This window comes from Nyctereutes procyonoides, unplaced genomic scaffold (genome assembly GCF_905146905.1).
Source record: "Nyctereutes procyonoides isolate TBG_1078 unplaced genomic scaffold, NYPRO_anot_genome, whole genome shotgun sequence".
Classification (NCBI taxonomy): domain Eukaryota; kingdom Metazoa; phylum Chordata; class Mammalia; order Carnivora; family Canidae; genus Nyctereutes; species Nyctereutes procyonoides.
This window is the reverse complement of record NW_026575046.1, coordinates 1121630-1136462: the sequence shown is the minus strand read 5'-3', so window position 1 is coordinate 1136462 and position 14833 is coordinate 1121630. Positions and strand designations below refer to the sequence as shown.

The window sequence follows — 14833 nt, the reverse complement described above, 5'->3', positions numbered from 1 at the left end:
GAGGGGCTCGGGAGGGTCGGAGACGGTGCCCTTGACCCCGGGGCGGCGGCGGCGGAGGAGGAGGAGGAGGAGGAAGGGGAGGAGGAGGAGGAAGGGGAGGAGGAGGAAGGGGAGGAGGAGGCTGCAGCGCCCCGGCTCGTGCGCCCTTCCCCGCCGCGCCCCCGCCCGCGCCCCCGCCCGCGCCCCCGCCCCGCGCGCCCGCAGCCCCCGCAGCCCCCGCAGCCCTCGCCCCCGCCCTAACGGTCCCGGCCCGCGGCCGCCGCGCCCCTCCGCCTCGGAGACGGGACCGACGTGAGCCGCCCGGGCGGGTCCGCGGAGGCGGCGGGGACCTCCCCTCCCTGGGTTCCCGCCCCGCGTCTCGGCGCCCAGCTGCGCCCGCGCCCGCCGCCGCCCCCGGAACGCCCCCTGCGCTCTTCCCCGCCTCCCCTCCCGTCCCCGTCCCCGTCCCCGTCCCCGTCCCGCGGCCGCTCCTCCGCGCCCCGCCCCGCCCCCCCCCGCGGCTCCGGTCTCCATCCCCCGCCCCTCCCCTGCCCCCCGCGGCGCCTCCATTCCCCCGCCCCCTCCTCCCCGCGGCTCCATCCTCCCCGTCCCCTCCTGCCCCCTCCCCTCCATCCTCCCCCTTCCATCCTCCCCCTCCCTCCATCCTCCCCCTCCCTCCCGCCCTCCATCCCTCCCTGCATCCTCCCCATCCCTCCTCTCCTCCCTCCCTCCATCCCCCTCCTCCCTCCCCTCCTCCCTCCTCCCCAGCTCCCCCGCCCCCCCGCGGCGCGGCTCTCACGCGCAGCCGAATCGGGCGCCGCCTCCATCAGAGCCGAGCCGGCGGCTCCAAGGAGCAGCAGCCTGTGCCGCCGCCGCCGGGCCCCCCGCGTCCCCCGCGCCCCCGCGCCCCCGCGGCCCCCATCCCGCCCCGCCCCGGCCCCGGCCCCGGCGCCCTCGCAGCCCCCCGGGCCTCCCGCCCCCCGGTGCCCTGCGGCTGCTGCCCGAGCCTGCCGGCCCGCGGGGCTGCACAGGGCGGCGGCGGCCCCAGCATGAGCCCCGAGGGCGGCCTCGGCGGCGGGGCGGGCGGCGGGGACCCCGGGCCGCCCCCGCCCCCGCCCCCGCCCGCGCCCGGGGAGCCCGGGGAGCCCGGGGAGCCCGCCGCGGCCCCCGCGCCCGCCCGCCCCCCGCCGCCGCCCGCGCCCCCCGAGCTGCCCGCGGGCCCGGAGGGGGCGGCGGCCGGGGACCCCGGGGCGGGGGCGGGGGCGGCGGGCCAGGGCGTCCCCGCGGAGCCCGAGGGCGAGCACCCCGAGACGCGCTCGGTGTGCAGCAGCCGCAGCAGCAGCAGCGGCGGGGGCGAGCGGCGCGCGGGGCTCCCGCACCAGCACCACCAGCCCATCTGCAAGATCTGCTTCCAGGGCGCCGAGCAGGTAAGGCCCGGGCGGCCCGGCCTTCAGCACCGCGGACAGCGCCCGCCCCAGCCGCACTCCCCGTCCTCCCTCCCCGCCCCGCCCCCCCCCCCACCTGGTTTCGCAGTTCTGCATTCCTCAGGTGCTTGGATGGGAGTGCCCTAAGCGTCTCCTCGGCCAGCTGCTAAGTGGCCTTTGCTTTATGGACGGAAAGTGACCCACATCCCCTTTCTCTCCGAATGCATCCCGAGGCAGGTAGCCCTAGACTGCAAACTGAGCATGAGTCATGTCGGAACCAAAAAGGGCAGGCTCTGCACGTTGCACACTGGGCTGACCTGATCTCACCGACGCGAAGAGCTCCTCACCGTTTTTTACAAGAAGACTAGGGACGTACTTTGACCTTGTGAAAGAAAGGCTGTTCGGCTAACCATATGCGTTTTGTATTGCGTCAGTAATTAAAAACTCCCCTTACAGGTGCATGCAAACTGGCACGAGAAGTAATGCGTTTTGTATTCCGTCAGTAATTAAAAACTCCCCTTACAGGTGCATGCAAACTCCCCTTAGAGGTGCATGCAAACTTGCACGAGAAGTAATGCGTTTTGTATTCCGTCAGTAATTAAAAACTCCCCTTAGAGGTGCATGCAAACTTGCACGAGAAGTAATAATCGTGCAGACAACAGCATAACATATCTCCCGCAAAGTGTGTGGTCTGAGGAAACATTAGGTTTAATATTTTTAAAAGTAAGGAAATTGCGTAAGAATATGCAGGCTTTCAGGAATATAGTGCCCCAAGTCAATATTTATGATGCTACATTTAGAAGAAAATAAAAGCATAATGCTATTGGAAGCTACTTTCTGGGATGCCAGGCATTTCTTCTTTAGCGATGATTAAGAATAACTGCAGAGGAAATGCATCTGACCATCCACTTAAAAGTTATTAAAGAGATTTAATAGTACAGCTTTCCCCCAAGGGTATTGGGAGCTATATCTTGCAGACATTTGGTATGTCGGTACAACATTTATGTCATAACTCTAAGCAATATCTTTGAAATAGTTTTAAGACTTTAGTTTCCTTCCCATCAAAGGTATAAAAATTTAATTTCATTTTTTAGGGTAGTTTGATGCTGTATCCTTCTGGGTAAACGGCTTTTAAAAGCAAGAGCAAGTGTGTGTGTGTGTGTGTGTGTGTGTGTGTGTGTGTTTAATAGAGACACAGATATAAATACTCACATGAGCTTTTTTCTTCCCAGGGGGAGTTGTTAAATCCCTGCCGATGTGATGGGTCAGTTCGGTACACGCATCAGCTGTGTCTGCTAAAGTGGATCAGTGAGAGAGGTTCCTGGACCTGCGAGCTCTGCTGTTACAGATACCATGTCATAGCCATTAAAATGAAACAACCTTGCCAGGTAAACATTTGTGACATTTTTTTTTCCTGAAATGATTTTGCTAAACATGTGTGTGTGCACTTGAGTTTAGTTATTACCAAGGATTTTTACATATGCTACTTAAAAACATTTTATGCAAATCAAAGATTTAGGATTTGTTGAGTTGTGCTTTGAGAAACCTGTGACATTTTTATCAAACTCTAGAAACATTTTATTCAAATGGTTTCCCTTATTAGTTTGTTGCTTTTTGATAAAATTATAACCATTTTGTTTCTAAAAGGGCAAAGTTGGTAAACTGTCTTGTAGTTCAATTACATTAATTTTATTAATTAGAAATGTCACACAATTTATTTTAATAATAATATTTTGTTTGATTTAACATTGAAGCCCAGAATGGGATCCACTTATGGAAAATACATGCAAGTGAAGCAGGACTTTACTAGTCTGGAAACTTCAGTTGAATCTATTAGCTTTATCTGAAAACTTTTTTTCACTGAAATAGGCTCTTTTTCATATGATGACATGCTTAGAAGCTTTGGCTACTGTCATCCTTTGCTACATAGTGGATGCAGAAGTATTTCCAACAGTTTCAAAAATATCACTGAAATTGTGTATATCCTTAAACTTTTTATGTATAGTCATATAAAACACAATACCCATAACCTTCCGAATGCCCTTGAAAATATAAGCTTTGGTTTTTTTCATGGTGGAACTGATTCAGGCTCTTTGAAGAGACTGGTGGGATATAAAATTCAAAGCGTTAAGAATGACATTAAATTAAAGCAGAATAGTGTATAATTGATAAGATCTGGTAGTGACATGGGGCTGAAGTTAAGCAGACATAAAAGAGTAGGTTCAAACCAGAGACAAAGGAGACGATGGAAGAAAGGGAAGGAAGGGGATTGAAAAGCTGGGAGGGTAAGAAAGTCATAAAATCTAGTGTTCCCTGTTTTTGTTTAAATTAACAAATGTAGTTTGCATTGAGTAATATAAAAATAGGTGAAACCTGGTGATTTCAGAGGAGCCTGGAAGCTGAATTACTGTTGCATTAATAGTTTAGATTTCATAGGTTTTAATTTGTGCATCCTTCATATGGCTTGCAATTAATTTGCATTTCTGATAGTCATCATTTAAAGCATGATTAGCAGGCATGAAATGAAAATGTGCATTTTTTTCAAGTTGACCGAAAGCTTATAAATAATTTGGAAAGGAGACTAACTAATGTGGATGAATGATGCTATCATGCTGGAGATAGGCACAAACCTGGCACATGTTCCCAGAACTTCTAATTGATTGAACTACGTGGGTATCAATTTATGGATCTATCACAGTTGTCTTGAAAGCAGACAGAATCACGTCCAGATAAATGATAAGAGTAGTATCATTGGATTTACAATAATTCTATGACTAGAAACATGGGGGGATGAGAAAAAGGAAGATTTGGGATTCCAGTGAAAAGCCGCATGATAAGCACTACAGCCAGATATTCAAGAGCTCAAATGGAATACCAAGTATTTCAGACACTTATGGCAACTATATATTAACTCATGTGAGGTGATTAGTTTTGAAGTAAGCAGAAGTAGGTCCGTGATATAATTTTAAAATAGAGAAGAAACAAAGGGCTGGGACAAAAAATATTGTTTACTAATTCTATAGCAAAATGAATTGATTTCTACTATGTTTTGCTTCATTCATAAAACAAACCATTCAATGTCATTTAACAAGAGCAGTTCCCTAAAATGTGCTAAAGAAATTAAAAAAAAAAAAAAAACCAAAACCCCAAAACTAACCCAGTGTGGCTAATACACTGAATTAATTTTATTATGACGTAGGCAAATACAGCCATGATCTGTAACGTGACCTGTTTGTGAGAGTGAAGTACAAAATAATAATTGGAATCAAAGTTGCTATTAACGTGATGATGATAGCTCAGATCATGCCCAAGAAAATAACTTTCCAGGACTATGCTAAGTGCATAAGACGCTCAGTACTCTTAACGAGTGGAAATCAGTTACGAGGTTCCTGGAGTATGGATTCTTCTACCCAGGAGCAATTTATTCTCAGATAAAGTTTCATTAGTTCTGTGACACTTCCGTTATGGATGACCTGCAAACTGAACGCTTACTCTCATTTTTGGTTTTTCTCCCTTGCTGTTGTGAGGCCGATCAGATTTAGCATTTATCACATTGATGCTTTTATGACCTGGCAGGAATCCATTTCTTCCTGGTGTAGGATCAAAAGGGAAGTATGTTTTGGCACTCCCGTTCACTTTCCCCATCCCCCTGCCCTAAGTATAGAGCCCTCCATAGCTGTGAGTGGGCGGTTCCTTGGATGGAGAACAGGAGAGAGAATAAATAATAATATTAATAGAGAACACTTGCTGAACACTTAAGCTGTGCCAGGCACTGTTCTAAGTGCTTTACATATGCTGATACTGATGGTTAATCTTCATAACAAACCTACGAGGTGTAGGGAACAGTATAATCACTATTTTACACAAATGGAAACTGAGGTAGGCACAGGAAAGTTGCATAACTTCTACTAGGGATATATCCAGTCAAAGGCAAAGCCAGGATTCAAATGTAGTCGGTCTGGCTCCGAGGTCCATGCCCCATAGTAAAAAGTGTTCTCAGTTGCATCATAGCCATTTCTGGGCCTATCGTGGCTCGTCCTGAGCAGCACTGAGCCAGTCAGGAGCTGGTTTTAGCCAGGGTCTCCAAGATGATCTAGAAAGGCTTTGACTGTTTATTGTCGTATAGCAAACTGCTCCAAATACTTAGTAGTTTAAACAGCAATCGGTTTCCATCTCTGCAGAGCCTGGGTTAATTGAGGTCAGCTGGAAGGTTCTTCTCCGCATACGATGTCCGTCTGGAACTGTAGTTATCCAGAGGTTTGACTAGATGGGAGCATCCAAGGTGGCTCACTCACATGACTTGCTCTTGGTGCTGACTGTTGGCTGGATGCTCAACTGGGGCTGTGGTTGAGGTGCCTCAGTTCTCTTTCCATGTGATTCAGATTTTTCACGATATTTTGGTTGAGTTCCAAGTACATACAGCTCTCTTGAGGCCCGATCTTGGAAGTGGCACAGTGTCATGTATGCTGCATTCTCTCGACTGAAGCAAATCACAGGGCCAGCCCACATTGAAGAGAAGGGAAAATAGATTTCACCTTTGGAATCGGTCCTTCTTTTAAAGAGAGTGGCTATCTTTAATCCACAATAGGAGATAGCTTCTAAAAATAGCTCCATCGGCCTACCCTGGTCTCTGCATTGAGTACCTGTAAGGTAGGTCAACAGACGCCACCATAACTTCCCTCCCAGGGCTCAGAAATAAAGAAAGCTTAAAAAAAAAAAAAAAAGTATGGGAGGTTGATTTCATCAGTGGTGCTTGATGCATAGCTCAAGCGCCTTCAGGAGTGATTACTACCCTGAGGTACCTCCGGGGTGCTCAGGGGCCTGTGGGGACAGAGGAGGGAAAGGAGCAGCTAACCAGGAAGCAGGAGTGTGTGTGAGGGCAACGTGCTGCAAAGAGTCCAAAACTTTAGTTTTACTTGTTTTTCTCATTGAGATTAGAGTTCTTTGAGAACGTGGGTCTAAAACACCCCATTCCATCAGATTTCAGTGATGTTCAGCAACATGACCCAGTAGAAAACCGATGTATCCTCTAAACATATTTAAACCTTAATTGCTGTGTCATTAGCAGCAGGAGTTAATTAAGACATTCCAAGTAATCAACATGCATTTACCCTCCTACCTACTTGCAGGATCTATTTTATTGATTAACATATTCAAGATGGTGCACTAATAATATTTTAAGAGTTAAAAGCTAGTTCTGTTTTGAATCTCATAGTATGGTATGAAGTTAGTAGAATCTAAGAATACATAAAACCAAGTTTTTCTGGAGATGTTGGTGACGTTGACTAATTAAGCTATATCCAAGCCATATTTTGAATGCTTTCAGTACTTTTTTTTTTCAAGAAATATAGATGTTTGAAGAGATATCATTTATTTGGTGACATATTGTATGGGAAGCCTAAGACTTGTGCTAGAAGACTGAGCGCACTGCCTCAGCATAGGAGAGTACACTCTAGTTGGAAGGTGCTTGCTGTATTACCTTGCACAGCTCACTTAACTCTTTGTGCCTCGGTGTTTAAAAGTGATCTCGAAACCCAACATTGGGCTGGAACTCATGACTCTGAGATCAAGAGTCGCAGGCTCTACCCGCTGAGCCATCCAGGCATCCCTCAGTTAACTCATCTTCAAAAGACCTTAATGGCACCTATTTCATCCATTGTTTTGAGGACTAGATGCCTAATAAATGCAAAGTGGTTGAGGTAAGGCCCAGCACATAGCAGGTGCCATTTTAACGTTGGCTCTGATGCTTATTACTGGTTCGTTCAGCTCACAGGTGGCCACGCACAGAGCAGTGCTGTTCAGCTTCTGAAGCATCATTTGTTTACACTTTGGAAATCCCCCTGCTGAGTGGGATGTGTGTGTGAGTAGGAGGAGATTGGAGAAGCCCCAGAGATCCCTGGGGGGTGATCCCAAAGAGGTTCAGACAGTTGGCAGAGCATCAGTCAGAGTGAATAGCGGCGTCCATCAGCGTTCCTTCTTCCTCCCTTACTTAGAGCACCCAAGGAAAGGAGGGGGAAGGAACTTGCCTTGGATGGCATTGAGAGCTGCATGCGGGCCGTATACCTTTGCGAGTATTAGGCCCCTGGACGTTTTTACTGGCCTGTAACATTTTTGTCAGCCTTCCCCTTATGGCTTTTCCTTTCAACACTTACAGTGCGTTGTCGGCAACAGGTGTTCTCACAGCAGTAAGAATGACTGGAAGGTCTCCTAGGAGGAAGAACGACCTGAGAGTGTTTTTCCTTTTTATCCATATTCTTAAAACCCTGGGGCTCCTCGTGACAGTTCCAGATTAGAGAGGAAGTTGGCACCAGGCGGGTTCCTCTTGGCTAATGTTCTGGACCTCATTCGTAAAGTGTTTATAGAACCTTAGCTGCTCTAGGAACCCCGTAGTCACTATTTTCTCTGAGTGAGGCTGTGTCGTGAAAGGGGCGGTCTACCCCCAGAAGTCATGTGTTCTCACGATATAGCCGATACACCAGAAGGCAGCAAGTTGTTATAGAACATCGACTGCGATTTTGAAAGTGTAGTAAGAAAACATCAGAGCATGAACTTTATCTGTAATGCATGCTGTCATTTGAGATACTTCAAGGCATTTGCCTTTTATGGCTTAAAAATGTCCGCACACATACAATCCGGCTGGTGTGGTGAGCCGCCCCTCTCCCCTCTCCTCCTTTTCCCTAACTGTTGCTCTTACTGACGTTCTCTGTGGGCTTGCTAGCAAATGGTAAGCTGAGGAGAAGCTTTTCATTACCATGCCTGAACAACTGAGAAACAGCATTAAAATGGAATATTTAAATGCATATGTTGGCATATTTTATAGGTAATTTAAAATGTCAAAATAAACAAAGAACACATCATGAGGCAATTTGCTCGCCTTTGAAATTATTTTTGTTTCATTTGCTTACTAATTCTCAAAACACATGAATCTTCATTTTACTCACTAGAACAGATTAATGGTTCTCTGCTGAATAAAATATGTAAATTACACCTTGTGTACTACTTACAAGCCATCTTATTTATTGTATAGGCCCCATGTACAGGGACTTTACAATCTGTCTCAAGGCCAGACTATTCTGAGATGATAGTAAAAGGAGATGGAGTCCATTTAGGCATCGTGTGAGGGTGTCGGCCTCTACCTTTTATCGAAAGAGGATTGGGGATGGTGTTGCCCAGATGGGTGATGCTCTCCAGAACTGTCTTCCACATACATCTGCTTTTCTACAACCCTACCTTTTCTTAAGTGTATTTCCATTTTGATACCTTTCTTTTCTTTACTCCACCCAGTTGCCTGTAGAAGAAAGAAACTCGACCCCGACTGGGATAGGACTGGGCAGACTTTTTGGTCAAAGCAAGTTACGGTGGCAAGAAAATTTGGTAGTGGTTGTGTAGAGGAACCTTGCTGTGGCTACAGAATGTCTTCGCTTGATGACATTTATCTTGTTATATAGACTAGAGGTCAGCAAATCTGTTCTTTTTTTTTTTTTTAAGCAAATCTGTTCTATCAAGGGCCAGAGAGTAAATATTTTAGGCTTTGAGGGCCTAAAATACTGTAGTTACTGTCCTCACATGAAAGCAGTCATACACCTTGTATGAAGGAATGAGTGTGTCTGTGTTCCAGTTGGTCTTCACTTAGTAGACCCTCAAGTTTGCATTTTGTATGACCTTAATGTGTCAGGAAATTATATCCTCCTTCTGTCTCCTCCCGTTTAACCTCAACCGTTTAAAATCTAAAACTCGTGGGCAACACAAAATGAGGTGGTGAGCTGGATTGGGCCAAAGTGGATTTGGCAATAGCTTGCCAACCCCTGATTTAAACAAATTGAGGGGCAGCCCGGGTGGCTCAGCTGTTTAGTGCTGCCTTCAGCTCAGGGCCTGATCCTGGAGTTCCGGGGTCGAGTCCCACGTCGGGCTCCCTGCATGGAGCCTGCTTCTCCCTCTGTTTGTGTCTCTGCCTCTCTCTCTCTCTCTGCCTCTCTCTCTCTCTCTCAAGAATAATAAATAAAATCTTTTTAAAAAATTAACAAATTGAATATTGATATGGACTTAGGTGACTTCTGATCTCTTAGAAAATGAAATGGGTGAAGTTTTCCAAGATTTTATGTGTTTCTTTGTAATTTTGAGTGAAATCATCATAAACCTATCTCATTTAGAAGATGGTGATACGATAGCTCCATAACAAAATGCTACGACCTTCTTCCAAACTGTTTCTTGGTTGTATCAGACTCAAATCCTCCATTCCCAGGAGCAGCTTTAGTTAAGTTAGAAGCAGAAGACAGAGACATCCCAGAATTAGCCCCTTGCATCCCTGGAATAGGCCACTTTCTTATCTCCTTAAGTTGTAGAATGCATTTTAGAGTATTCGTGATCCATTCCTAAAGCAAGTCCTCCCAGGCTGTCTGCAACCCAACAGGTATGCTCAGAATACCCCCTTTTGAATGTCTTAAGATGATATTTAGTTTGATTGGGGTTTCCAAGCTTACCTTATGGGAGGGCAAGCTTATCAGTGACTGGGAAGAGTTTTAGAACAAATTCCGTAACACAGTTCGACACAGCTTGGGAAAACTGCTCTTTCTTGGTCACTCTGTGGTCATTCAGTGAATACTTGTGGAATGAATGCATGAATGAATGAATGAGTAAGTGAGTATCTTGTTAGACAAGCAGAACCATGGGGGTCATGTTCATATTTGTGCAGGGAGAATATGTCTTAAGGAAAATGAGTTGCATTCATTGCTCACACATCAGCCATCTACTGGCTGTTAGTTCCCAACTTGTTCTTGTTCTTAAATTGCTCTTCTAATAATTCTGTTTTCAGTGTGCTTGGGCAAGTATGTTCAGTTCTTCAGACCACTGGAGAAAGTCTTAAGAGTAATAGAAGGATCTATTTTTAAAAACCTAAAATTAAAAAAAAAAAAGGTTCCAGAGAGACATGTCTGCTCTTTTCACAAAATCAAATGTCATGAAAAAAGACTCTGTGAATGTGAAATTACCCATGTGTGACACACTTGCTTTCTTGAGGTTGTCACTGGTTGAAGGATTTCATCTAGGGTTTGTTCAGAGAATTTAAAAAATTTGTTGGAAATTTTGCTGTATGATCATAGGTATAGGATGTCTGTAAGAATGTCTATTGGGTATAGCTTTTTTGGTGTGGAATCTGTCACCAGATTGAAAACAAGGTGTCTTTTTTTCTTTTCTTTTTTTTTCTTTTTTGACAGATTGTACAGTTGTAACATAACTTCAAAAGTGCTTTTCCACTGGTGATAACAATACTCCAGCGCAGGGAGATGTAGCAAGAGAACAGACTATTTCTTCCTTGCTCATTTCCTGCTTGGCATGTGGATTTGCTGTGATGTGACTGATAAAGTCAACTTCCTTCTATTTTTGGACCTTGTAAGAGGAGAATGTGGTGTAACTGAGGGCAAAGTGAGTGTGCTTCTGACCCTTGAGGGCGGTAGGGAGTGGACCCACAGGAGATGGTCACCTACAATCACAAGTAAATGGATGCTGGACTCAGAGGTGTTTCCATGAAAAACTGCACTGTGGCTTGTGCTTTCTGTATCCTTGAATATTTGACAGGATCTTCCCTGTGAGCATAATTTCTAATTCAACAGCTGTTCTACATGATTTAGCTGAACAAAGTCCCATGCAAGTACGGGTAGACGACCTCAGCAGGAAGCAGTCACGTGGGAAGACGGGACAGAAACCTGGAAACATTTCTCTGTAGGCAACGTCAATAAGAAAATTTACTGAGGAGACGTTTCTTATTCCATCCTTCCTTTTAGGGATACTTTGCTCCAGAAACTCCTGTCTAAAAGCCTGCTCTCTCTCTCTCTCTCTCTCTCTCTCTCTAGTTTTTATCTCTTCAAGACCGTTCACCTTGATAACACTTGGGCAGTGTATCCTTCTCTTAGTAATTTTCTCTTAATGTGCCTTTTGGTTTTGTTTCTCATTTTGGTATGCTAATTATGTGCAAGTGGCCAAAGCTTAAATCGGGCGCAGGGGGGCCTCCCCTATGCATCTAGCTCTTATTACAGGAACCCTCAGGCACTCCTTTGTTATATATGGACTTGCACTTGTGCCATGACACTCATTTGGGTCATGACTCTGAGTTACATTATAGTTCAAATAAACAAGGAACTATTTCAAGATATTTATACAGGCCCGCCTTGGTTTGTTCAGCCTGTTAAAAAAAGATTTTTAGGAATGATAACATTTCTCGCAAGTATCAGGGAATCTTACTTATATTCTTGTGAGAGAATATTCCAGAAACCATAGAAAATACTTTTGCTCTTTCCTCTCCCCCCGCTACCTCCCCAGTATTAACTTTTTCTATGTTACATTTGCAATTTTTTTGTATAAATATGTATGTAAGAGGCATCTCTCTTTAGTTTAAAGAAAAAAATAACTTTAAAAGCTTATAGTGGAATAGAAAACGGCGTAAGATTTACTAGGAATATATTCAGTATTCAGTAAATATTTATTTTATACTCATTCCATCTTTTTCTTCCTTTTCTTGACAACATCTTCCCTTATTTTTTTTTTAGTGGGAACAAGTAGATGGGGGGTTTTCCAGTCCTTTTAGAGAGGAAAGATTATTGATCCTTACATTGTTTCCTCTAGGACCAAGCATGCCCAAGCTCATATTTGGAAATTGAAAGAAAATCTTGAACGTAAAGTCACCTTTTTCATCCCTTCTTAAACTGTGTTCCTTTACCTTTCGCAGTGGAGTCTCAGTCCTACTCCTATAGTTTCTATTGAATTCATTTTCAGATCTAGACAAGACTTCTCAGCAATTTGAGAAGTAGTATAAAGAAGTGAAAAAATGCGGGATCCCTGGGTGGCGCAGTGGTTTGGCGCCTGCCCTTGGCCCAGGGCGCGATCCTGGAGACCCGGGATCGAATCCCACGTCGGTCGGGCTCCCGGTGCATGGAGCCTGCTTCTCCCTCTGCCTATGTCTCTGCCTCTCTCTCTCTCAATCTGTGACTATCATAAATAAATAAAAATTAAAAAAAGTTTAAAAAAAAATAAAAATAAAAATAAGTGAAAAAATGCTAAGCCAACAAGATTATCAGTAATCGTGCCAGAATTTTTTGGGTAGCTTTGGAAGAAGACATATGATTCTTAGACTATGGAGGGAGAAAGACTCTTGGATATTGAAAACTGTTTGAGTAATTTGGTGAAACATGTAACAATGGGTGACTCATCTCCCTACCTCCTGCCTGCCTCTTCTCTCTGGTCTGCACCCTACTGTTGTTACAGAAAAGGAAATTTGAGATAGAAATATGCTACTTTCATTCTGGACATGATTAAGCTCTATGACAGCAAACTTTAGAGGGAAAACAACCATTCCTTGAGTTGCTTGTAGGGAAAACTTCACTGCTAAGTGGTGATGAATACATGGAGATTATTAATACAACAGGGCACAGTGATGGATTAATACGTCTTTATTTTTGGCCTAAGAGATGATTTTCAGAGGTTAGCCTAAAAACACTTTATCTTTGTTATTTTATACTGAAAATTACACAATCAATACTTTTCTGTTGATCATTTTTTCACTCATTCAACAAATTGACCACTGTTGTGTAGCAGGCACTGTTCTAGGCCCTAGAGCTACACAGTTAGGTAAACCTCTGCTTCTTATTTTAAACCCTTGATGGTGAGGGACAGACTGTAAACAAGTAAGCATATAGAATTTGAAAACTAGGTAATTATAGATCATGTTAATACTTCTCCTGGAAATAAACTTCTCCTGTGGTTAAAACAAGACATGCTAGAATGAGCCGTGTGGTACTGGATTAGAGTTGGAGACATTAGTATAAATTCATGTTTTGCTTAAGATAGGTACAAATATTAATAGATATGTGCTTAGGCATGGGTTAGTACGCACACATCCATTTCCCAGCTCTGTCTGGTGAGAGGGCCTAATGGTAGTGACACTCCAGTAATAGTAAACTCACCTGGCGCCAGATCTTGGTTTCTAATACCATTTTCCAATAAAGGGAACGAGTCACATACAAAATGCTGTTCTTACCCAAGATGAGGCTGGAGTATCTTGTACCAGAAAGTAAAGAAGTGCTCAGAACAAAAGGGTGGAGGCATAACGAGGCAACTTAAAAGCCAACCTGAAATGGCTAAATCTGGAACACTTTGAAGCAATGACATAAATAATGTAGTATTGGATTATAACTCAAACTGTAACATTAACATGCACGAGTGCATAGATGTAAAACATGATTGAATGAGTGAGGGAGAAGAGACAAATCTCCTTAACTGAAGAATTCCAATATATATATATATATATATTTTCCATATCATACTCCAGGAGTTGTGCTCCAGGAGTTCCACTCTCCTGAGTGTCGGATGTACTTAGTGACTTGTTTCCCAAGAATAGGTGACAAGGTGGAAGGAGGCAGGGGAGTGGCCTTCCAGTAGAAAAGCCTGGCAAATAACTACAAATTAGCCAGGTAATCAAGTTTAACATTTTCCATGGTAAGTCATATTCATAACATAACATCTTGTTACGATGAGATGAGACTACTTAACCTCTATGGTCTTCTTCTCAAATACCTGACCAAGGCTCTTCCACACTGTGAAGGAAAAACAAGGAAAGTCTGAGAAACTGTCACAGACCAGAGGGAGCTAAAGAAATATCATGACTAAATGTAATGTTGTGGTATCCTGGATGGGGAGCTAGAACAGGAAAAAAAAAGGACACTGGAGAAGAACTAGTGCAATCCTAGGAAAGTGGGGAGCTTGTCAGTTAATAGTAACGCACCAGTGTTAGTGTCTTCGTTGTGACAAATGTATCATAGTAAGATGCTAACAATGAGGGAAACTGTGTGCAGGGTACGTAAGAACTCTCTATGCTATCTTTGTAACTTTAACGTAAGCCTAAAAATACTCCAAAATCCATTTTATTAGAAAAAAGATCATGGGGATGTCTAAGTCTATCCAGGTGTAGTAGAAGGGGTCAAGAAAGTCTTTCTGAGGAGGTGACATCTGAGCTTAGACCTAAAGGTTGATGATAATCCCACCTTTGAAAAACTTTTTGAAGAGCGTGCTGAAGGGGAAAGCGGCTAAAGCAAAGATTCAAGAGAGTAGGAAAGAGCTCGGTGTGTGCTCTGAGGGAATGAAAAGAGGACCATGACCGAGGAGGAGCAAGTGATGCCGTTGGGGAAGCAGAGGTGCACCTCACCATGCAGGCTCTCATGAGAAATTCATATTTCATTCTAAGAGCAAGGGGAAGACATTGGAAAGTCTCAGGCAGAGGAATAATCTAGCAGTAATAATAGATGTCTTTGATTGCTTTGTGGAGATTGGATTGGAGAGAGGATGGGCTGGGACAGGAATGCTGCGAGAAGGCTTCCTTGGCGAGTAGATGGGAAGGACCTGGCAGTAGGTCATGATGGCAGCAGAGATGAGGGAAAGTGGGT

The 14833-nt window shown here is 44.7% G+C and overlaps 1 protein-coding gene across 1 annotated transcript in view; it reads left to right on the top strand.

The window, feature by feature from the left end:
- Positions 1–1166: 1166 nt before the first annotated feature.
- The window catches only part of MARCHF11 (membrane associated ring-CH-type finger 11), a gene marked incomplete at its 5' end in the record, with an annotated part of 95898 nt that continues 82231 nt past the window's right edge, over positions 1167–14833 (top strand). Inside the window, 2 exons of the mRNA XM_055325530.1 lie at positions 1167–1406; positions 2636–2791. Coding sequence (XP_055181505.1) covers positions 1167–1406; positions 2636–2791 — 396 coding nt within the window. The remainder of the gene's footprint in view (positions 1407–2635; positions 2792–14833) is intronic.